The sequence below is a fragment of the Hippocampus guttulatus genome, chromosome 8, assembly GCF_054856545.1.
Source record: "Hippocampus guttulatus isolate MCC_2025c chromosome 8, RoL_Hgut_1.0, whole genome shotgun sequence".
In the NCBI taxonomy this organism is placed as follows: domain Eukaryota; kingdom Metazoa; phylum Chordata; class Actinopteri; order Syngnathiformes; family Syngnathidae; genus Hippocampus; species Hippocampus guttulatus.
The window spans coordinates 6,162,698-6,187,267 of NC_141268.1; the positions used below are offsets into that span (position 1 = coordinate 6,162,698).

Below are 24,570 nucleotides of genomic sequence, written 5' to 3' on the forward strand. Positions count from 1 at the left end.
TCAGCAAGATGTTGAGTTGTATTTTTAAAATGCTTTTTCTAGGTCGGTGAAAATATTGATTCGCAGCCCATGGCAGATGAAACGTTGGGGACCACCGCACTACAGGACAATGTATGGAATTCATCCATCCATGCATTTTATTTGGCTTACCCTGTTCAGGCTCCCGGGTAAACTGGAGTCTATTCAGTGCAGCTCTATCCTGGACTGGTCAAGCATTGTCAAGACGACTTAATGCAAACAGTAAAACACACATCCCATCAAGTTATGAGATGTCTGAAATTCAGAGTCACAGGGGTAAAACATTCCAACAAGTAGGCATCCTGAGATGTGATGAGGCAGATGGAGAAAGCCTTTATTCCATCCTTTCCAGAGTCTTAGCATGACTAAGAGCAACTAGGGCGATGAAGTGAGCAGGTTACAGCAGATTTGTGACTGGTACTGGACCGATTGACGCCATGCATGAGCATGTCGTTCTTGCCTCCGAGGGATTGAATCGGGAGACAGAGATGGAGGATCTCAGCTTGTCTTATATAATACCAGTTAATTTCTGATTTAAAGATCAAACTGCCGTGTGGCATGAATATGTATACGGTACATGAACCTCTTCTTCTCTGAGAGGTATACAGAATAAGATAGTAAGATTTGCATAGGAGAAATGCAGGTGTTAGAGCAGTACAGGGTAACCAGCACACAGCAGACTGTTTCAAAAAGAAAAATAACTATACATAAACAGAAGAAAAATTACATACACTGTACTTATAGAAGACAACTGTCATAAATGATGACATTTTTGTTTCCTTTTTAAATATCCGATAACTTGACATTCTTTGATATTTTAAAAATGGATCAGTCTGTTGGTTGGACAAGTGCTTCTTGGTGAGAGGTAAGAAGCATGAAGGTATTATTATACTGAACATGCTCAGAGGTGTTTAAGTGATTTTACAGTACCAAAAACGGGTTTGGCAACACTGACCCTCCAAACAAAGAAAAGACATGCTTCATGAAGATAAGATTTCACATTCCCAAGCTTTGATACAAACTCGCTCACTAGGAAGGAAATGCCTGGCCGGGGGCTGACATATGAAGTGTTAAAAATGACACCGATCAACAATATCTGTTGTTGGATGGTCACGACTTCTAATATTCAGGACTGGATAAATCAGCCAATGGAGGAAGTTGGTGTGTCAGAAAGCATCTTATCTCTTAGAGTGCAGACATGATTGGATATCCTTGTAGGTCAAACATGCCATAGGGCTCGGCTGTGAATGAGTGTGGCCTCGGCACATGACGAAGGGGTGGGGAAAGCATTGTAAGGCACTAAGCCTCCCCGGGCTAATAAGAGGTGACCCACCAAACTCCCTTGCACCAAACTGTCCAACTTTCACCTGGGCACGGAATGGACTCCAAACTTTGAAGTTATCTAGGGAACAAAAAACGGATGACGTTTGAGGCAGAGTTGATGCCAGCGAGGTTTATTGCTGTCAGATTGGATGTAAACTGACAGATCACTTTCGGAGCGTCTGTGAAGCATATAGGGTGTATTCCTTTCGCTCCATAGTCAAGGAGTTTCCTCCATGATCTGCAGTGACGTGTCCCGCTGAGCTTATCTGGCCCTATTTTGAGAGTGCCTGCCAGCCGAGGTAAGATGCTTCCCACTTTTAACACTAGCCACGCTTTCAAAATTCCTGATGCTACAAAGCCAACTGAATTCAGCATTGGTGAAACGCGTGTCGCTTTGTCAAGCTCGTGGCAAAGTATTATGTGAAGATCTAATTTCCCTATGCAAATATTTAATACTCATCTATTTTCAATGAGACAAAACCACTCGATAAGCAGTCACGAGTCGCAAGAGGCCCAAAGCTGGGCTGCAGGGAGAATGAATGAGATTGCTCGAAGCATCGCAAAGCTACATGTTCATCGAATGATTTTCAGTGGGAATTCTTGCCAAGTTAGTGGCTGTACAAAGCTAATCATAAATGCGAAAGGGAAAATATCAGCCTCTATGGAGGATTTGTTGTAGTCGAGATGTTATTTCCAGGCTTCTTTTAATGTTACCCCAATCCAACAGCTCTTATCTCAACATTAAACTTCAATTAAGTTAGCGTCTGGCGAGCAAGTAGCAAGTAGTGTATACTTTTGGCATAATGCGCACGCCCACTGAGTCCCTGCAGAGCCCCCCCACCAGTTGCCTTGTGCTACTATTTGTTTTTAAGAGGCACAAAAGCAACCCACTGCTCTTTTTTTCGACCTTTAAAGTTTCAGGGGCATTAATGTCTCTGCCTGTCGCAGACCATTTATTGACTTTAATTTTCACCAATTAAGTTTAGAACTTGGCAATCAATCCTTTTATATAAATGTCTTTTTCTTTTCATTATCTCAGTGATTTTGCCGCTTTATCTGGAGCCTTGTCCCTGTTTACCATGTTGTCCATTTATCAACTCCACTCAGCCGTTGAATTTTTCATCCCTTCAACGCGAGCACAGAACATAACCCCCTCCCACCCCCCATCCCACCTCTGGTTCCCTCCCAACTCACTCCTGCTCCTGCATGGATGGATAGCAACTACAGTATTTCTAGACAGCGAATATTGTTCAAGTGGGTGTTTTTGCGTTCATGCTGATCTTTGGTTTGCAAATTCGGATAGACGACGGGAGTGAAGGGGGATCCGGAACATTCACTTCACCTAAACTATCCCATGTTTACAGCTACGCAGGCAGGACACAGGTCAGCGACTCCCAACCACTGTGCTGTGAGAGATCTGATTTCACTCATTATTGAATTTCTCCCCAAAAAAATGTATCTGTGTTCAGATACTCATGCCAGCATCATATAGTGAAATGCAAAACAATAAATGCTCTTCCACTAGATAACAGAAGGTACCATTAACCTGTGTATCCACCCCTTGCATTCAGACCCCAAATACACAGCCTCAAAATAGCTTTGTGTTCAAGGAAACATGCTGAGATTTTACACAAAGCAAATCATTTTGGGAGTAAATAGAAACAAGGTCCTATGGATGAATAAAGATTGGGTAACACTGACATATACAGTCTGACTGGAATGTGCATTCTATGTTGAACAAAATAGGCTACTGTATGTCCATCTCTATATAAAAGACTCACAAAGTACACCGTATTGTAGAAAAACATTGTACAGTAATATATATTCTCTTCTTGTTAAATAAAAAAAATAACATGATGCTTTGTCAAGCCAATCCATCCATGCAAAAATCAATGGCTCAATGTGGAAGTGATAACTATTTTTGTAGACCAGGTGACATCAACGGTGTGTATGAATGCTGTAAATAAGAACACGTCACTTTCTCCCCCATTTCTTCACGAGTTCAGTGCAGGAGAAACATTTACAGCTGCATAGCAGCAGCCAAAATCCCAGCTCAATAACAAAAGTTCTTTCACACATTAAATATTTACTCCTCACTACGCAGAAGTGGCCTCTCCAATACGTTTATAAGACCGGTCTTTTATAAGAGAATTCGTCAACCAAATCAAGTACAAAGCAGGTCAAGAAAAAGGAGCACTTCATAGAGCTGGGGGCTACGCAGCTGTGTGAATTCCTCGTGTTCATGCTCTGATCAATGTTTTCTCCGAGTGGCCTCCCCAGTGTAAACAACACAGTAAGTTGTTGACTCCACAAATGGACTCTTATTCATCAAGACTTAAGCGAGACTGCTGGAGATCAGTGGAAGGGCGCGCGTGCAGAGCCAAGCTATCTCCTTAAGAGCATCCTCAATCTCGCACCCTGTTGTCCACTTAGCAAAATGTTCAGGATGTGCTCAACTTGGAAGCGCTCAGAGGCGCACTTTAGTCATGGTGGCTACCGCGCTCATGTTGATTTTAAACTACAGATAAAACATGAGACTCACCTCCATCACACCACCACAGTTTTGTCTTGATTACTGTACTTTGGATCGAAGTTTTGAGGTTGAATGTGACAAAATTCCCCTAGCTCAAGTTTGGGGAAGATAAACGATATCTACAGATCCACAACACAAATTGGCAAGTTTAATTCAGTATTTTGGTGATGAACTGGTGCCTCCCCTAATGAAAATACATTTACTGTGTTGATGGTTTGTACTCGCGTGACCACCCCCTCAAAGCAGGATAATTTCAGCAAAACTAGAAAAAGAGGGTTAAAAGGTATCACCGTAATTCTTGTTCGTTAGGGTATTTAAAAAAAAAAAGTCATATCACAGACATTGAATGTAAAGGTTGCCTCCTGACCAATACAAGTGACAAATAGGATTGTTTCAGGATGGTGACACAATATCCTATTGTCCTGACAAATGACAAACAATGAAAAATGGAATATTAAAGGGGAAATCAACTCAAAACTTGATAATTATATTGTGTCCTTTACACCCCCGCTAGTGTAAACACAGTATTACGATTAATATTATGTTTGTGGAATATGATTTAAGCCACAAAATCCATCCATTTTTATTTACCTCAGAAGGCAGCCATTTTGCCCCTTGCTGTCAAATGAAAATGACATCACAGTTGCTCAGGGCTCAGGTAATGACCAATCACAGCTCAGCTTGCAAATGCCACATGACCAAACTGAGAAAACAGGTGAACCATGATTGCTCGTTACTTGAGCCCTGAGCATCTGTGATCTCACTTCAGTCGACAGCAAGTGGCAACATGGCCACAAAACCTGAGATGGATAAAATGTTTGCTGCTCAGTTCATATTCCACAAGCACAACATGAATCAGAATACAGTATTTATACTTGCGGGGCCACATAGAACAAATTCTTAAGAAAAATGTAAAAAAAACAACATTTGAGTTGACTTCCTCTTTCAGGAAGATGAAATATGAATTAATAAATGTGTTCTTTTCTGCAAAGGTTCTCCTGGTTGCACCACATATAGAGAAACAGAAACCAACCCTTGCTCGTCAAAATGGCACCGGCCGTCGGAGGTCCAGTCGGCTACACCCCCCCGGAGGGCGGCTGGGGATGGATGGTGGTGATTGGGGCCTTCATCTCTATTGGCTTCTCTTATGCGTTCCCCAAGTCCATCACTGTCTTCTTCAAGGAAATTGAAATGATCTTCAATGTTACCAGCAGCCAGGTCTCCTGGATTTCCTCCATCATGTTAGCGGTCACGTACGGAGGAGGTAACCACATCTTCAGATATGGGATTTTACCGAAAGAATGATTCAAACAGACCATTTGTGTCAAACTATAATGTTCTATTAAGTGTCCCCACCAGAATCAGTCATCATGAAAAACAACCCGACGAATGAAACACTTGGGCAATATTTTAAGTGGCAAAACATTTGCAGCAATACAGGTGCAATAACTCTCTTATAATGTGTGCCCTTCATTTCATACCCAGCTTCTTTTTCTTTTTTTTTGAAACAAGTCGTATGGGATTTTTTTCACATTACACACACTGCCCTGCTAACTATAACGTATGTAACAAGTAGTTAAATTAGATTAAATTAAATGAATTCAAATGGTTATATGATAAAAATGATGTCATTTTGTAATTATATAATATATATATAACAATTGCATTTGCCTTTCTTCAATGGAAATTGAAACAGTGGGTATGTTGCAGAAACGTTTATATTTCCTAATTTTTATCATATTATGTATGTAGTTGAATGTTGTGTACCAGCTTGCTAACTACACATTTCAGCTACAGCATAACGACTTAAATGGGGATGTCCTAAAAGGCACAAGGTGGTGATAATGACTACTTTCAAGAAAATACTGTTGTCCTTTCACTCTGCTTCAGTGTTGCATGCAGTACATCACATATTCACACCATGCAAGGAAAGAACTCCTGAACTGATTGGGTGCCTTGGCCAAGGGCACTTCAACAGTCCTCAGCAAGCACACTCGAGTTTCTTCCAACAATTGTCTCTAAATTCCCTTATTTAGTTCCGTAGCCACATTCTAACCCTTTGAAGTTCGGATGGACTGAACCCCTACTGCTTCAAATTGCTAAAACTTCTTTTAAGACTTAAAAAGAGAAAAAAAACACTACTTTGAAGACTCTAAATTGTCTTTGAGGTTTACAAAACAGGACCGTTGGGTGAATTTTTGGATTGGCTAGGTTGATTTGTACACATCCTGAATGTGTTCCGTTAGAAGTGAGGTAGGCCACTTTGATGAGATGAATGAAAACACGCAGGGCAGGTAATGATGGAGCTTTTGTCTACTCTGCATGATATTCCTCAGAGGGAGAAGAAAGATACCGGCCGTCCCTCGCAGCTATATGCTTCAGAATGAAAAGAGTTGCACTTCTCTTTATTCCGATGCGAGACAAACGGCTAAAAAGGATGAAAGTGGCCAGTTTTTTGCGATCTCTGAAAAGTGTCTAGAACGTTTTTCCTTAGTATGGCAAATAAATATGAACCTGAAAACATTGCATCACACAATATTACACCACAAGCACTAATGTATGTTTTTAAGTGAAAAATGTGTTCGGAAAGTGTGCAAACAAATGAAAGGTAGTTGCGTTATGAATGCATGGCATCATACATTATGTAAGAGTGAGTTCTGCTTGTTAAGTCAACAATCGCTCATTTCATGTCCAACTCAAATGAAACTACACATCCATCTTAATCTCTCATTCCTCATGACATCAGCAAGCAGGATGTTTAACATCAAATGAATCAGAGCTGCTTATCGTACAGCGACACATTCCACCGAGAGGCTGACTGACACCGTCAATGAATGCAAATGTTTCGATGTAAATATACACAGATGACAGCAAGTGGCACATTAGAAATTGAACGTTAGCAGGGAAATGTGTTTGCAGGCACTGTGATGCTGAAGCTTTGCCTGCTTAGCACTCGCTGCACGTCAGCGGGACGAGTTCATTAAGCGACTGTTGCACACCTCTGTACTCCCTCCATTTTTGATCCATTACCTTCATAATATTCCGCACCGGTTCGTCTCCAACCTTTTTATCCCGTGCAGCTCTCCCCGCGGCCCTGCCAGGAAAGAACTCGTTGATAGCTCGGAGACGGCCTGCATTACAATTTAAAGACCTTTTGTCTCGCGTGGCGTCGGCAAATGAGTTTGGACAACCTCTAAACAAAAACTGTCAGTTTCCATTTAGATGGACTGGGCAGTGTGGGGATTTGGCAAGAAGGCGATCTTCCCTGTGGGCCCTCATAGACACTCAAAGCCTCTTAGAACCCACATATGGACGAATTGCACGCATTGCACGGAAGGCCGAACGAAATGTTCTCATGGACCATATTTTGAGCCATGGGCGGAAGATTTCTTACCACCGGTTTAAAGAATCCTCACATGGCTGCAGAACCAAACACTTGTGGCTTAGTTCCACCTGAATAACAGCTTAATTCTAAGAACCCTGCATTAAAGATTTGCTGATATTGTAGCGCTAACACACTGTGTCCACAACCTCCATCCACACGTTCACAAAATAAAACACCCAGTCCTGAACTTCCAATCATTTTTCAAATGTATTTCAAGTCAATTTAAGGAGATTCCACAAACAAATTACACCTGTCAATGTGTATGCATCTCCAAGCCAAATAAGTTATTATTTCATTATAGCTCTCAGTTTTTCTGACGGATCCTATTATGAATGGAATGAAAACGCATCTACTGCAGTGCACCACTGACAAAAATGATGCACAAGTTGTTGCGAGTTTGCTTGGCCTCAGATGTGGTGCTGTGGCTCTCTTGTGGGCAAAAACAGAATTGCAGTCACATCCAATCCAACCCAATACAGTCATCGTGTGTGTGTGCTTGTTTTTATTCTCAGGTCCTATCAGCAGCATCCTGGTGAATAAATATGGAAGTCGTCGTGTTATGATGCTGGGAGGATGTCTTTCCGGAGTGGGCCTTGTAGCCGCCTCTTTCTGCAACTCTGTCCCAGCACTGTATTTTTGCATTGGTGTCGTGGGAGGTACTGTACTTTACGTGTGATTTTTTCTTATCACCAATTATGCACACCTATGCCACCTATTGTTGTGAAACAACAATAGGTTGTCCAAATGCTATAAAGCAGACCGTTTTCCACAATTTAAAATGGTTCCCGTGTCGAAATAACGTTTCTCTGACAATGATCAAGAATGATAGCACTTAAACATTTATTGTCTCGCTGGCACTAGCCCGTTTTGAGGGCATGGCCCTGTCTCATGCAAGTGAGCAACTCATCGCCTACACTGCGGAAATGACAGGTAGCTGAGCTAAGATTATTGCGATGAGATAAGTGGCTTGTACGTGTGGAAGTAGAACCCAGATTGTGTAAAAAATAGGGCAAGACTACATTCACTATTATTGAGGAAATGGCAAACCTTTGCTCAACCTAGCTTCTAAGGAATGGGAGGAGAAAGTGAACAGGTATTATGGAAACCACAGGTGTCAAAGTCAAGGCCCGGGGGCCAGATCTGGCCCGCCGCAAATCAAGCATGTCAAGTTCCATGAGGCTTGCTAAAGTCTGAACCAAAATTTAAAATTGTCATATGTAATCCACTATAAGTCATTATTCTTGACTTGACTGATTTTAGAAACTATTTATTAATTTGTTGTGTGCTGTGTATGTAATATGTGGAGGTGATTAAACATTTGTATGGTTTCCCAAAATTCATAATGACCCTCCAAGTCAAACCGTATCTACAATGTGGCCCGCGACAGAAATGAGTTTGATTGGTGTAAACTAATCATACTGTGTGAAGACATATTTCACAAATTTCAGAAAATAGACTGGAAAGATTAACTGTGGTTGTTAAATTTCACATTTCATGCTTGGCCAGGCCCTCCAGAGTTCCATCTTAACGCCATTCAAAAGTTACATTTTCCATAATATGCCCCGTTTAAATAATATTTGTGATTGTGTTTTAGGTTTGGGGTTGTCCTTCAACCTAAACCCCGCCCTCACTATGATTGGGAAATACTTCTACAAGAGGCGTCCCATTGCCAACGGCATTGCCATGGCTGGTAGTCCAGTCTTCCTTTCCACGTTGGCGCCTCTCAACACATGGTTCTACGACCGCTTTGGCTGGAGAGGAAGCTTCCTCATCCTGGGCGGCCTGCTGCTCAACTGCTGCGTCGCCGGTTCCCTTATGCGACCCATCGGACCGAAGCCCAAACCGGTGGAGAAGACTACGGAGCGAAGGAGCTGTTCGCAAATCATGAACAGCTTCCTCGATCTGTCTTTGTTCAAGCATCGTGGCTTCTTGCTTTACATTTCGGGCAATATCGTCATGTTCTTTGGCCTTTTCGCACCGTTAGTGTTCCTGAGCAATTTTGCAAAGAGCAAAGACATCCCGAAAGAGAAAGCTGCTTTCCTGCTGTCTGTCCTGGCGTTTGTTGACATGGTCGCGCGGCCCTCGATGGGCATTGTGGCCAACAGCAAATGGGTTCGGCCAAGGATCCAGTACTTCTTTGCCGCCTCGGTGCTGTACAACGGCGTGTGTCATGTCTTCGCCCCTATGTCAGTCGACTACAAAGGCTTTGTGATTTACTCCATGTTCTTTGGCTTTGCTTTCGGCTGGCTGAGCTCCGTATTGTTCGAGACACTGATGGACCTGGTGGGAGCGCAACGCTTCTCCAGTGCCGTTGGCCTGGTCACTATCATTGAATGTGGCCCCGTGTTGCTGGGACCCCCTTTGCTAGGTAACCGACTCAGTCGCAAACATTACAGTGGAACCTCCACAGTCGAATAATTATATGACAGACATAGCATACAAGTAAAAATAGAAGTGAATCAATGTTTAATACAACCAAAAAAAGCAACACCACTGTTTATCACAAGAGTTACATTCCAGATTTACCCACAATCGGTGAAAATACAAAAAAATAAAGAGTAAAGTGGACTCTTGTAAAGTTGAAATTCGGCACCCATGGGTGAAGCTATTTGCAGAATATTCACACCCACAATCACACCGAGGGACAATTTAGAGCACTCCAGTGACCTTCCATGCATGTTTTTGGAATGTGGGAGTAAACCGCAGTACCCGGAGAAAACCCACACCAGCACAGGGAGAACTCCACACACCCACAACCTCTGCACTGTGAGGCGGTTGTGCTAATCAGTCAACCGCCGTGCTGCCCGACAGTAAATATTTGTATGAAAAATGCTTCTAGGCATTCAGTACACCGCTGCACAAACTACTTATTTGCACACTGTGCTTACCGTTGAAACTTCATGTCGAACCCGTCGTGAAACCAAGGGGCCCCTGTTTTAAGATTTTTTTTAATGTGTATTTTTTGGCAACATTTTTTGTCATGTTACCTCTAGTCATTAAAATTTATTTATGCAATGTAACTGATATTAAATGCTGCGCTGAAGGGCCAGACCCTGTGCTGTGTCCCAGTCAGTTCCAGTGATGTTTCTACGGTTATCATGACACTTGCTCGTATTCCAAATTGTGCCGACTTTGCCGGTATTTGACTGTGGAAGTTTCACTCTGTACTGTGGTGTGGACTGCCGTAATTACATCACACCCTTATTATCTTCCTCCTCACAGGGAAGTTCAAGGACATCTATCACGACTACAAGTACACGTACCAGGGCTGCGGGATTCTCCTCATCGTCTCTAGTTTCTTCCTCTTCATGGGTATGGGTCTCAACTATCGGCTACTGAGGAAAGAGAAGAAAGAGGAAGAGCGAATGGCCAGAGTGGGAGATCATAAATCCTACAGGGACATTGCAGCCAAGGTGGTTGAGTCCAAGAACACAGACACTGTCTAAGTGGTCTCATTTTCAGTCACTTTGTTTCAAGTCATAGAGATAAACCTGAAAACATCCTGCCTCATTTATGACAAATCTCTAGTTAGCGTTCACTTTTGTTTTGACCACAAAAAAATAAACATTTGTATTGTACCATCACATGCACTTCACTGGAAAAGATTTATATGCTATGACTGTATTGGTGTATACAAATAATTTTGAAATAGGGACTGTTATTGTGTCTGCTTGCAATAACCAATTTAATTCACTTTTTACACAGATTCAATATGTGCATTACATCACACAGCATGTTGTTTTCTCCTATTTTGATGATTAAATGTAGTCATGCAGAGCGTTATTCTACTTGTATCACTACGTTGAACACAACATGTTACTCTCCTATTTTTTTCTTGACAGAAAATGTTCTGAAATGAGTGCATGGAGACCTTATTGCATGGTTTGTATCTTCTTGTACAGGAAAACATACTAATGTCTGACTGAGTTGCTTTACTCATGTCATATATTGCATTCACAATTACAGAGGAATTTTGCAACTTCCAAACTGTTTATTTTTGCTTCACACAAATAAATAGAAAAGACCTACAATGTTTGTCTAGTGGATTCCTATCTTGCTCATTATTACTGACTGGTTGAAGCCTTGGAAATATTGCAATTCCCCTTAAATTATATGTTAATGCTGTGAAAGCATGAAGTTAATTGAGCATTGGTTATTGTCCTTATAATAACAATCCCTCTATGCCAATATGCCACCTAACTGGACGGTTACTGAGGTGGTGCCAAGACCTCATCGCTTTTCTGTTTGAGTGGGGGTTTGAACCTGGCCCCGGCCTTTTTCTGTGGCGTTGGCATGTACTACCCACTCAACTTGTGTGTGTTTTCTCATGGTACTCTGGCTTCCTCACACGTTCCAGAAACATGCATGTTAAATTCAGTGAAAACTCTAAATCAAGGATCTCCAAGTCCAGTCCTTGGGAGCCCCTATTCAGCCTGTTCTAGGCTCCTGGGCAGCGACCTGCCTAATAACCAGAATAGAAAACGGCTGTATGGATGGCCAGCGACCTGCCTAATTCAACGGCAGAGAAAATAGATGGATGGATGGCAAGTGGATTTTTACAGTACAATGTAAATACACACACACACATGCACACAGGCGGGCGCCCAAGCACGCACACGTGCGCATACGCAAGCAGCACGCACGCACGCCAAGATGAGCGACAGCCGGAACGTCACTGAATATGAACGGAATCGAAGCACACAGACACACAACGTTTTTTTCGCCCCTATTTCCTCCTCCCAACGTTCGCACTCGACTTGGGACCAGTCCGCTGGCTCCGGGTCGACCGCGATTGACGTATTGGGACACCACTGCCTTAAAATCGGAGGTAATTCGCTGACTAGCTTAGCGTTTAGCGCTAAGCACCGTTGTTTGCGCATGAGCGGTGATTTAGTTGTCATCTGATTGGTTGCCCTGTATGTCAATCAAATAATGGAATTGATGATAGGCTGACATAGTAAATTCTGTGTATTTAACTCCGTTGTTTGAATGGCAGTGCGACTGCCGAGGCATTTTCGACGCTTGTCATTTGAAAGCCCAGGAGCCGCATTGAGCCAGCCAAAGAGCCGCATGCGGCTCTCGAGCCGCGGGTTGGCCACCCCTGTTCTAGGGCATGGGCAATGTATGACTCTTCCATAATCTGGCCCACCAGACATTTACATTATTATTACATTACAGTCCTACAATATCTGTTGCATGAAATTGAAATGTTTTCCTCAAATTGGTTAAGATGTATTTGTTCATTATTAATTAATGTATTTAATTGAATAATGGATTTCACACACACACACAAATCATATATATATATATATATATATATATATATATATATTGTATATATACAGTATATTCAATTGGGATATCACGTTTAATGATTAATTACATTTGATACTACGTTTATTAATCACGATTAGAACAGTGAGGCAGTTTTTAAATTCATGCGTTAAAAATACTGTACCCTTGTTAACAAGTGTGCTTACCGCAAGCCTCACGTTAAGTATGCTCCTTCATTTGTTTTTAAGCAGACGTTAATGTTCCGTCGCCATTTTGTAAAATGAACTGACTTCGCACACAAACGTTCGTGAGTTGTAGGTAAGAAACGAGTTTAAAAACGCTTATTTTTTATGTTGTTATTGACAGTTATCTGATTTTGCAAGTAGTCACGAACAAGTAGCGGCTCTGGATATCCACGAGCTAAACATTTCACTCATTATTTAACAATTAAATGTATTGTCGCCAACAGCATCTGTTACTTTGTCTTGAACGAGCTCCGAAACAATGCTTTCGTCACAACTAAAGGTGAGCGCTCATTACATTTACGCTAAAAAAAATAATGTGAATAGGTACCCCTGATCATTATCCCCTGCGAAGTAGTCATTCGGGCGTTGGACTTGATTCCTAGATGGCCAAAGACGGACGGTTCAACTTCAAACTTTTGGTGCCACCAAGGGTGAATAATTGCAGCCAGGTGTCTGCGGTTAAACCCCAAGAGAGTGTCGAGAACAGAGTTGAGCTGGTCAGTACGAAGTATTTATACTTAAGTAAATTTTTAGGTGTCTGCTAATTTAGTTATTATATACTGAGTATTTATTTTTCTGACAACGTTTGAGTTAACTCTTAAAACAGACTAAGTTCGTCAAGATATGTTCATGCATTTTTGTCAACAACGGAAAAAGACATAGATATCAATCACTGTTGAGATTTTGGTGATTTTAGATATTTGGGGCAAATAAAGCAGGGGGGAAATTAAAACATAGAGGAACGTGAACCAGTAAGCAATGACGATGGCAACATAATTGGAGAAGCGAGATATTACCAATCCATTGATCTCGTCAGCTACAAGAATGATCTATGGTGAATGTGCAGTGTCCTCTGTCCACCTACAAACTAACTGCTTCTGGCCTCTCAAAATTCTGTCTAATCAGAAAACACATACCTGTATAAGTGAGGCATGGTTTTTTTTCAGTTTTCAATGGCTAGTTTAGCGATTTTCTGTCATGATTTCACGACGTTAACAAAGATATTAGACCACGTTTTGTTTTTTCTATGCTTTTTGAATTTTATTGAAGGAGTTGAATCAGTACTTCGACTTTTTGCAGTCATTATTTACTGAAGTAGTTGTACATCTACTTTCGGGATATATTGTGTGAGAGCTGTGTTCACCATGGACATGTGGCGTATTGAGAAAATAACCAATATCCCCCGTTGCTCTGTAAACGGTGGACATAAAATGTCTTCACTCCCTTTTTCAAATACCAGGTTTTTGTGACATTAAGAAAATGAGTTCAAGAAAAGTCATGTAAAAGCTTGTGCAACCACATTATCTCAATTGTTTGTTTTTATTTCACCTCTCGAAAAAAATACCTTTGTTTTCAATTAAATTGTATAGATTATAAGACATAATGGGGAAAACAAATATTTGAAATTATTTATCTTGGTGTAATTTTTCATAAAAAGCTTATTTTAAATGTTATTTTATTATTACTCTATTTTTTTTTTTTTAATCACAAATCTTTGCACTTGATCAGGACCTTCTCTATCCACTGTACATGTGTTGACCTACTGCTTTTGTTTAGGGTCCCAGTAAATATTTTGTGATAGACCAAAACACGCCAGCCCTCAGCAAAAGTGCTGTCGCCCCAACTAAACCAATCACACAAGGTAATGTCTACTGTGGAACACACATCTTAAAGATGAAGATGCACTGCGTCAAGTGTAAAAGTTGTATGTTATTTGTGTCCTTAAAAGATTGCCTCAAGATGACAGTGGCCCCAACAGAGAGAGTGGAGGTAATGTAATATATATATATATATAAGGCTGTTGACTTTATATATATATATAAAGTCAACAGCCTCTAAATCTACCAGTGGTGCAAATGTAAATGCAGCGCCACAACTGCTTGGTGGTGCCACATTAATTCTAGTGTTGCAATGTGTGCGACACTGCATGAACTTGTTATGCCACTGGCGCACCCTGAGTTCATCTACTGCAAAGTATTCAAGAAAAATAGTACAATTTATACAACAGTATGGAGCCTTGGGTTTGGTATAAATTCTTGGGAATCAATTGAAACTGGGAGTAACCTTCCGATTCTGCCAGAGTCATTCACATTTACAAAATTCCAGTTCCCCGTTTCGATGCCCCATCTCCTGAATGGAATAAGTTCACAGCTGCGAACCGCATGCACATGCACACGGCGGCAATCCAAGGTGTGGCTTAATTTTGTTCAAATAAATGAGCAGTCGCATCACAACACTTTCAGTGACATTACAGGTATATTGTGCAAAGGAGGTCACGCGACCGGTAAAAGTTAACAGTGCTATGGATGACGAGCAGAGACCGCAGCAGACTTCAATCACCTTACATGAGGCAAACAATGAAGGGAGATATGGCCATTTTCCTCAACATGAACGATGTAACTATCTGCTGCTATTTTGAAATGGGTTGCTAAGATATTCTGTTTTGCTACTATACACCAAGTTAGGTTAGCCCATCAGTGGGAGCAACATGTATACACTCATTTTCAAATGTGTATTTGTATTTTCTGAGGTTTTCAAAAATAATGCTCTGTTGTGCAGTGGAACCTATACTCCGGTGAAAAGAAAATGAAAAACAAACAATTCAGGTTTGATATTAATACTTTGTTGACAAATTGAGAGGATTTAATCTAAAAATAGCTGATTAGCTAGGCCATTTAGGCCGGGGTGTCCAAACCTTTGCTTCCAAGGGCCACATTTAGAAAAACAGGCCTGGCCCCTAAAATAATTGGAATCAGGAGTCGTTGGGAACTGAAATGGAAACAAGCAACCAGGACTGGAATTCAAATTCAAACGATCATGCTCAACCCTAGGGAGCCTGTCTAATGTGCGCCACAACAAGCGCACAAGTCATGCGCACGGCACAGGGCCGCACTGGAGTGGTTACCACAGCATGATTCGGCGGCTGCACATATAAAATCTCATTTATGGCCACCAAAATCTTCGGGCGATACCTGCGTAAATAACCTGGATCGAATGGTCCACAGAGTGACTGTGCTCCTGGACAGCTTTGTTCAAAAATGTTTGACGAAGTGGAGAAAATCAAATGCTGGAAATTCAAAGTGGACTCTGATGCTGCGCAAAGCGAGAGGAAACTTCAGGAGAACAAAAGAACAATTGAGACTCAGCGCAAAGCCATTCAAGAGTTGCAGGTGTGTGCCTTTTGAGGCAAATACTGCACATGTCCTGTATTTGTGTAATTTCATATTGTGTGAGTGTGTGCTTTACAGTTTCAAAATGAAAGTCTAAGCATCAAGCTTGAGGACCAGATGAGTGAAAATGAGGATTGGCGGAACAAGTATGGGTTTTTTTATGTTTTTTTTTTTTTTATATACTCAGCAGTTTCCACATGCACAGTCCTGCTTTTGAATAATCAATGTTTTGATTCAGACACAATGCAACCCGCAACTTGTGTAATTTGCTGAAAGAAACCTTTGAGCGGTCGGCAGACAAAATGCAATTATGTGAGTGTGTTGAGCTCTTCCGCAAATCTCGCGGCCTCATCAATGTGACAAAATTGACACACATTTCTACGTTTTATAGTTGAATCTGAGCGAGATGAGACACATCACCTTCTAATGGAAAACAGTGAACGTGTTCAGGTAAAATACATAACATCAGCTAAAAAGTGAGGAATAAACGGTCAGACAATGAATAATTAATCTTCCCAGAAACTGATAGTGGCATTTGAACACCTTCGCGATCAAGCTGAAGCCAATCAGAACGAGTTGCATTCTGGTTCGTTCTTCAACATTTCTTTCTTTTTTGCATGTTGACCAAAAAAAAAAAAAATCTCTTTTCATTCACAGTTAAAGCTAATTTGCAAAAACTTGAAGAGCTGAAAGAAAACTATCAGCAAGAATGCACCCTAAAAGAGAACATGGTCAGTAAGTAGAAGACTGATGACTGCCTTTGTAACACAAACTGCTAAAAGACTTGACGGCTCCACAGGTGGCGACACTGGAAGCTAAACTTCAGGAGAAAGTAGGCGAACTAGAGGAAGTCCAGCGTGACCTTCATGATACTCAAAATCAATGCAGACTGCTTCAAGAGGCCACAAGTAAGAATGATGCCAAAAAGTTAATCACATGATTACATTTATCGACATTCAGTTAATTATTTTCTTAAAGGGGACTCATTACGCAATATTGACTTTAATTGCGTGTTTCACATAGTTGGGTCTTTGGAGTGTCTGCCAACTCATCAAGTGAAATGACATAGTTAGGACCTGATATACTGCGTTCCAGGAAAGAGAATATGCAAATTGATTAATTTAACATGTGCAGTAGGATTTACAGCGGCTATAAAAAGTCTACACACCCCTGTTCAAACATCGGGTTTTTGCAATATAACAAAATGAAACACACTGCCTGCTAATTGGAACTGTTCATGGTTCTTTCAACTTGTCTAATGCTTCCAGTTTGAGCTGAAGAAAAACAACCCCAAAGCATGATATGCAACTTCAACTTGCCTTCTGAAATGTTCCATGGTGAAACCATCAGCACTACCAAAATTAAAAAAAAAAAGAATGAAGCGGTCTCTCATCAAAAAGGCCCTTAGTCTGAATGTTGTGTGAGCTGCCTGTTTCAGAAAATGTGTCCGTGAGCAAGACGTATTGTATTTCCCTGAATTGAGGAGTCACACTCAAGTGAGTGTCACGTGCACTGATCCACACAATACTGTAACTCAGTATAAAACCGCAGTTATGCGATGAAGTGGTTCCTCCATGAGCGAAAATACACTCGAAGCTTTGAATTTGTGGGCACTGGCCTTGTCCAAACCCTTAGCAGGGTAATAGTAGTTTTGGATTTTTCAGTATAGTTGATTTATTTATTTCAGTTACTTTTAATTACTTTTTAGAGCAATTTTGTTCATTTTAATTCATTTAAATGTTTTCCAAAAAGCTTAGTTTTAGTTTTTATTAGTTTTATCTTAAATATACTTATATGGAGTATTTGTCAAGTGCAAGAAAAAAAAAAAGGTCACTCAGTAGTGTGTAAGAAAAGTAAACTATTACTGTCAAACAACTGTGTGTACTTACTCCAGACGTACAGTAATACTGAAATAAATACATTTAAAATGAACCTCAAAAGCTCTGTTATTATACGAAGTGACAAAGATGAAAACTTTGACATATCCATGATAATATTTAGTTTTAGAAATGTAAGATGTTTTTTCAGTTAGTCTTAGCTTTTTTAAAAGCACTGTTGTTTTTATTTTGTCAAAATGTTTTGTGTTTTTTTTTTTCAATTTTAGTTGTAGTTATTTTGTTAGTGTTCAATTAACTATTATAACATTGGTCCCTAGTTGTCATGGTATAGAAAGCCCTACACCAGCGGTCACCAACCTTTTCGAAACTGAACTTGGGTAATGACTAATGTGAAGGGCTAACCGTTTGATACATACAGTACAGTACTTATGAAATCATTAAAATTATCTTTCATCAAAACTACTCAATATCTGTTCTTAATAATGAATGATATTCAATTATGTGAAGACAATTGATCGAGAATTTCCCACAATAATTGTTTTAAAATGCAAAAATGAGTGCACCTGAGCCTTCCCAATGTTGAATTCATCTTGTAATAGACAAAATGGGTTTTTTTTAACTTTTGCAGCTCAACGATGTGAAGAGCTGAGAAGCTCAAAAATGGAGAAAGAGTCCCTTCTCGAAAAACTACACTCAGCAGAGCAGCGCTGTAAAGAGAGCGAGGTGATTTCTGTTGCTGCTCTGTCCATGTCTGATTGATCTGCATATCTGCTCGACATCATAAAACTCTCCAAGAGCCCCTCAGTTGTGGGTTGTCTGCTTTAGCTGAAACATGTCCCCCCCCCCCCCCTCAAAGACAAGACAGGAGGCCATGGGTGTTGTGCTGAGACAGAGCAAAGAAGAACATGAACAGATCCTCAGCAGCAAAGAGTTAAGCTTGAAGGAGGCTTGCCAAGTTAAAAATGAACTAGCCGAGACGCTCGAGCAAGTTCAGAGAAACCTTGTGGAGCTGCAGAATTCATTAGCCTTTGAGGAACGAAGGTACATACTCTTGAGAATTCACAGCACGGAAGCCTGAGTGGTGATTACTTTGGTCATTTTGGTCCCGGAATTACTGTTTAAGGTCTAAGGATTGCGAGGAAAAACTAATGGAGAAAAACAAAGAACTTGAAAGGAGTCTTCAAGTTGTGGGTGAGTCTAAGTGAAAGAAATCTTAACACATTTGGTACTCAATTTGTATTTCAAAAAAAGAGTCAAAGCAACTATTTTTTACTCTGGCAGGAGAACTTGAAGAACAGAGGGCAAGAAAAGATGAGCAAATCACCATCCTTCAGAGTGAATTAGTGAGTTTGACTTATTTTAGTGTGTACCTTGCTGTATTTCAATTGAAAACACTGCTTCTTTGTTATTTGTGCTCTCAGGAAAAAAGCTTGAGCTTAATAGAGCTTGTGAAGGGAAAAGCTGATGTCCTTGAGGTCAGAGTGAATGATCTCCAAGATGAGCTTTCGGCAAAAACCATAGAAGCACATTGATCAGACAACTTTTTTCCCCCCTTAAACCAGTGTGAGGCAGAGACTATACATGCAGACAACGAAAAGCTCAAGAAAGCTGGTGAAAAGGCAGAAGAATTTTTCTTGGAGAAGCAGCGCAACTCTGAGGTTTTTACATCGACTGTGGAAATTGTATGGGAGCAGACACATTGTAATGATTGCACTAGTCAGCTGCATGTGTTTTCACGCTGTTCCACAGAGCAAAGTACACGAGCTGGAGGAAAAGTTGTTCAGTGAAATGAAGAAAACAGAGGAGTGCAGCTTTGAGCTAGTACGACTCAAAACAGAACTCACACAGCATCAGTGAGTCATTCTATAATTAACAGCTTCCTATTATATCACACTGTTGTATTGCCCATGACCAGTGCTATTCGCTTTCCAGAGCTAAGTATGAAGAGCTGCTGTCTCACTTTAATGAGGTTAATTTTGAGAAGAAGGCTCTTGAGCTGAAGTTTGAGAGCACGTCCTCTAATATGAAAGCCATTACAGCAACCATGAAGGTCTGAGTTTTGCCTCATGTTTAGGTCGCTAAACCGCATGTAAACTTGAAATCTAAACCTGCAAATTGTATCCATCAATTAGTAAAAAAAAGTTATTTGTGAATCTGTACATTTGACTGGCAGGGGAGTGAGGAGAAGGCCGTGAAGGTCGCAAAGGAAATTCAGAAACTGGAAGAGGAAAACCAACGTTTAAGGTCAGTTTGTATTTTAGAGATTAGTTAGATTAGTTTTATTTGGATTTCTGAGAGTGTGGAATCAAACAGACTTGAAAGTCTATCTCTGAAAATTTGTTTGTGCGCGAACCGTTTAAAATCAGAATCAGAATCATCTTTATTGGCCAAGTATGTAGAACACACAAGGAATTTGTCTCCGGTATAATGTTACCGGATTATGACTTTGATATATAAATATATGGGGGCTTGGATGCACTAATCATTTTGCACTGGTTTTTTGTCTGCAACCAACAAGAACACCAAAACACTTCAAAGTCAAGAAATAAGAGTAGGTTTCTAAAATAACAAGTCCCTGCAGGAATCCGTCATTCTGCAATCGCGGGATTTGGAATTTGGTATGGATTTCAAAGCTCTGCGGAATTTAAAGCAGTCTGTGGAAAAAAAGGACAAGATGCATATTACATTGGGTGTAGTTTTCAAGTCAGCAGCCAGATGTCGCAGTCAGATAGGCTACAGTGGCATGACAGTGTGGCATGAAGCCCAGTCCAGATTTTTTATTGTTGTTGTTAAATCTGCTCTTTTTATGTTCTCGTTCACATGACAAAAACAAATGTGTCTTCTAATGTAAACTCCCTGTGATATGCAAAGCACAATATGCAAAGCACAATGTTGAGTGACAATGCAAAAGACAACGATGCGCGGCAGTGAAATTGTTAGGTATGTTGGTAGAACGGCATTTCATTTCCCAGAATATCAATGTTTTTAAAATAGATCTCCAAAGATTTTTTACATTTTTTCTTATCGTATGTGATGAGAATGACTTTCTCTGAATTGCATTGAATTAAATTCCACTTCCATCCATCCATTATCCGAGCCGCTTATCCTCACGAGGGTCGCCACACTGGAATGCCGGAGCCCAGATTTGAACTCTGGACTTCCGCACTGTGAGGCGGGCGTGCTAACCAGTCGGTCACTGTGCCGCCCCAATTCCACTTCCTGTAATTCAAATTCAGTTCAATATTCTGTGTGGTGAAGTAAATTCACATTCAAAAGTTTTGCATTTTCTAATGTGGACGACAAGTAACAAAGCATCTTATGTCTTTTAGTTGATTAAAGTGTATATATATTTCTTTTTTGGTGTTTTATAGAGCGGAAGTGCACACTATTCAGAGCTTAACCCAAAGACAGTATGCAGAAATTGAGATGTTGCAGAAGAAAATGGAAGGCAACGTAAGCAACTTCAAATTAATGCTCAGTGGCTATTTTCTTTTGTGATTTTAACATTTCGTTTTAATGTAGTGTCAGCATTTGCAGGAGAAGGTTGTACAAACAGAAGGACAGATCAAAGCCGCAGAAGTAAAGGTGAGGAGAAATAAAGATGTGTGATTATGACTTGTTTTACTTTGACACTGGTATGACATTGTTTTGTGTTGTTTTTTTTTTTTAGTGCTCTTACCTCATGAAGAAAATTGGTGCTCATCGTAAAGCAGTAGGATATCAGAAAGAGGTTTGTAAGACCTACAAACTCGATCATCTACTCGCTTTCTGCACAGCTCAACTTCTCACTTGTGTATTCCAGATTAAAAAACTTAAGGCACAAATGGCAAAAGAGCTTGTGAAATACAGTGAACTTGAAAATAAGGTATGCTTATGGTCCTCTTGTGGAGTAAAATGCTTTTTAAAAACATGTTTAATGCAAGCCCTTTTTTGTTAGATGACCAGCCTGTATGATGAATCAAACAACCAGAAAAGACAGCTTGAAGAAAAGCATCAAAAGCTGGTTGAAGAGCTTCACAATAAATCTTCATTTGCAGCAGATCTTGACAGCAAGGTTGTTTTTATAATGAACTACATTTTTTGGCCCTTTAGAGCAGTGGTTCCCAATATCTATTACTATAGATACTAATACTATTCCCTAAGTCTCCCCTCACTCAAATGTGTTAATGATTCTGGAAAAGTAGAATGTACCCCAGCTGATTATTAAATGAAAATAATTTTATTATGTTTCCTTAATTTCCACATCAAATTCTTAAAAAAAATGAAATCTAAAAATAAATATTCACCTTGAAAATAAATTAGTAATATCAATAAAACAGGAATATACATTTTAAAAACGGTCATTGTTATACTATGTACAGTGTGGGAGTGACGTTATGAGTGTCAAAAGTGATAGAATACTATGTTTTCCCCATAGATAAAAGAGCTGCGATTAACCACAGCCGAGGCTATCAAGAGTAAAGAGGACGCAGAACACAAGTGTCAACACAAGACGGCTGATATTGTCGCACTGATGGAAAAACACAAAGTATGCCCCCCCCCCCCCCACACACACACACATGTGACCCCTGCACACTTTTACTGCCCGTTCAAACACATCCTTCATTTTGTCCTTCCTAGAACCAATATGACCGCATGGTCAAAGAAAAGGATGCGGAACTGGATGAGATGAGGAAGCGTGAGACAGAGGCCATTAACTGCCGGGTGGCTCTGGTACTGAGAACTCAAACTACTTCAATCACATAACAAACCTAAAAAAATAGTTGATAGCTGAAGATTTAGTCTTTACATTTTCTGAAATAGGAGATTGATGTCTCAAAGTTTAAGACTGAAAACGGTCAACTGAAGAAGCAGCTGATAACAGCGAAGGTGTTGTCTTATTAATTTCTTTTTCTTTCTTTTTTTTTTTTTAATATGCAACTGACTAACTTGTGTTTTTGTTGTCAGGATAACTTTCAAAAAGAGTTAAGTGATCTGAAGAAAGAATTGTCTTCGCTTAAATTATCTCGGCTTTCCCAAGACAAGAGCAACACGGTATACATACATGACACAAATACAAGAGCACCGACCACCTCATCTATTTATATCCATACCTATATTACTATTACTGTACTAATATTTCTAGGCAAATCCCTTCAACACAAATCATAAAGGGAGACATGCAGAAACACCAAGAAGCAGGTCTTCAAAGAGGAACGTGTTTGACTTTGCCGAGGTCTGTAAAAGGCCACTGTATATTTTGCTGAAATGAAGAAGCCTAAACTAGTCAGTTGTGTACTTCTGCATTAATATGTACTGGTGACCATTAAAGTATCACACACATTTATTGTTGAGGAAAATGTAACATAACATCCAACATATGGTTTGTTATGTGTGTGTTAGGAATGTGACTTTGGATCCATGAGGATGTCAGGTGAAAAAACCCCAAAGATCAAGGTAGGACCTTCATTGCTCTGTGATGAATGGGGGATCATTTATCAATAGTAAAGACTTACCGTACCATTGAATCAACTCTCAATTTATGCCCAAGGAACATCAGGACTCTGCTTCCCCGGTAAATGGGACAAAGCAGGCTGGCAGAGCAGAAAAAATCAAAGTAACTGATTGATCATTTGGACAATCTGAAATGTTTTGACTCCTCAGCATGCTGATGAATTGCACCTGCTTTGCAGACCTATAGAATAAGGACGCCCCCTAGTGCTGACAAGCCAGGGAGCTGGAGGAAGAGAGCCTTGGAGCTGGAACCCAAGTCTGACAGCTCTGATCCAAACAATGTTTTGGTGAGAATGTTTTTTATTTGTAATCCAATAACAGCAGTAGGTCAAAGGTAGTGTCATTTGTCCTTCTGGTTTTGACAGACTTTTAAAAACACGCCAGCACCACACTTCTCGGTTCCTGTCTCTCAATGCAACCGATCCAAAAAGGTAATGTGAATGTCTCAGAAAGAATTACAATTGTTTTAGTAACCAAATTGCTGCATTTCTTTTTATTCGCCTCCAGAGCCCCACTGCTCTTAAGTCACCGGGAACCTCCCTAAAGTTAGCGGGCATCAAGAGGATGCGTGACGCTGGCTGGATCGCTGTCAGTGACAGTGAGAAAAAGAAGAAAAAGGCTCAGGGGAAGATTTTTGCATAAGTAGTGTCTTTGTAGACACCTTAGATGCAGTTAAGTTTTCTATTCTCTAATTTTGAAAGGCACATTTCTTATGTGGTAAAAATAGTGGTGGTGTGGTAGTCATAGAACAAAAGCAGGAAGAGGTATAGTTTTATAGTCGCGGTTCTTACGGTAGTATTGTCCTAAGCATAGTAATAGTCACAGATTGCTAGTATAGAAGTCATTGTGTTGTTATTGTTGTGGTATAGGAGTCATAGTTTGCAAGCGTAGTTAAAAAAAACAAACAGTTTTTCACTGATTTATGCAGCAGTCGTTTTACAGTATGCTAGCGCAGTATTGCCGCACACAGCGAGTTACTTGTAGCTGTTGTAGTAGTCATCAGATTAATGCTTTAGTAAAGTTTGTGTTGTAGTATATTTCTACTTTAATAGTTATGATCTGGTATTTGCATACTTTTTCAGTTTGACAGTAAATGGTCAAAGAAATGTTAACTTTGATTTAAGCAATCAAATGTGAAGTGTACATAATTATTACCTAACCTGAGAGAGCTCAATGGATGCCCCATACAAAGATAATAAATGCTTTATTTTCTGCAATGAACATTTTCCAGTTTGGTACTTACCGTGAAAACCTGAGGTCATATTGATGCTGTCAATGCATGGGCTTTGCA

The 24,570-nt window shown here is 40.3% G+C and overlaps 2 protein-coding genes across 2 annotated transcripts; both read left to right on the forward strand.

Moving 5' to 3' along the window:
- The first annotated feature begins 4,881 nt into the window (after nt 1-4,881).
- slc16a1a (solute carrier family 16 member 1a) lies at nt 4,882-11,212 on the forward strand. Its single transcript, XM_086117631.1, has 4 exons — nt 4,882-5,138; nt 7,772-7,915; nt 8,854-9,627; nt 10,482-11,212. Exons 1-4 carry the CDS (start codon nt 4,922-4,924, stop codon nt 10,703-10,705), a joined length of 1,359 nt encoding a protein of 452 aa, XP_085973757.1. The 5' UTR covers nt 4,882-4,921; the 3' UTR covers nt 10,706-11,212.
- Nucleotides 11,213-13,161: 1,949 nt separating this feature from the next.
- sycp1 (synaptonemal complex protein 1) lies at nt 13,162-24,438 on the forward strand. Its single transcript, XM_086117629.1, has 34 exons — nt 13,162-13,275; nt 14,336-14,420; nt 14,508-14,548; nt 15,784-15,948; nt 16,027-16,094; nt 16,187-16,260; nt 16,340-16,398; nt 16,468-16,534; nt 16,606-16,679; nt 16,748-16,875; nt 18,437-18,509; nt 18,643-18,827; nt 18,910-18,977; nt 19,068-19,129; nt 19,208-19,261; nt 19,349-19,444; nt 19,536-19,639; nt 19,719-19,836; nt 19,960-20,030; nt 21,158-21,239; nt 21,309-21,371; nt 21,457-21,516; nt 21,589-21,651; nt 21,724-21,840; nt 22,204-22,314; nt 22,407-22,499; nt 22,590-22,655; nt 22,734-22,820; nt 22,912-23,001; nt 23,169-23,222; nt 23,326-23,382; nt 23,459-23,566; nt 23,645-23,710; nt 23,787-24,438. Exons 1-34 carry the CDS (start codon nt 13,162-13,164, stop codon nt 23,919-23,921), a joined length of 2,958 nt encoding a protein of 985 aa, XP_085973755.1. The 3' UTR covers nt 23,922-24,438.
- Nucleotides 24,439-24,570: the final 132 nt, after the last annotated feature.

What these genes read in the sequence shown, in the direction of transcription:
- slc16a1a (XM_086117631.1), top strand. Translation starts at nt 4,922, where the DNA reads ATGGCACCGGCCGTCGGAGGTCCAGTCGGCTACACCCCCCCGGAGGGC. An exon ending in AGCGGTCACGTACGGAGGAG is followed by an intron (nt 5,139 to 7,771) that starts GTAACCACATCT and finishes TTTTATTCTCAG; the next exon opens with GTCCTATCAGCAGCATCCTG. An exon ending in GCTGGGACCCCCTTTGCTAG is followed by an intron (nt 9,628 to 10,481) that starts GTAACCGACTCA and finishes TCCTCCTCACAG; the next exon opens with GGAAGTTCAAGGACATCTAT.
- sycp1 (XM_086117629.1), top strand. Translation starts at nt 13,162, where the DNA reads ATGGCCAAAGACGGACGGTTCAACTTCAAACTTTTGGTGCCACCAAGG. An exon ending in CCCCAACAGAGAGAGTGGAG is followed by an intron (nt 14,549 to 15,783) that starts GTAATGTAATAT and finishes AATGGTCCACAG; the next exon opens with AGTGACTGTGCTCCTGGACA. An exon ending in AAGGAGTCTTCAAGTTGTGG is followed by an intron (nt 18,978 to 19,067) that starts GTGAGTCTAAGT and finishes TTACTCTGGCAG; the next exon opens with GAGAACTTGAAGAACAGAGG.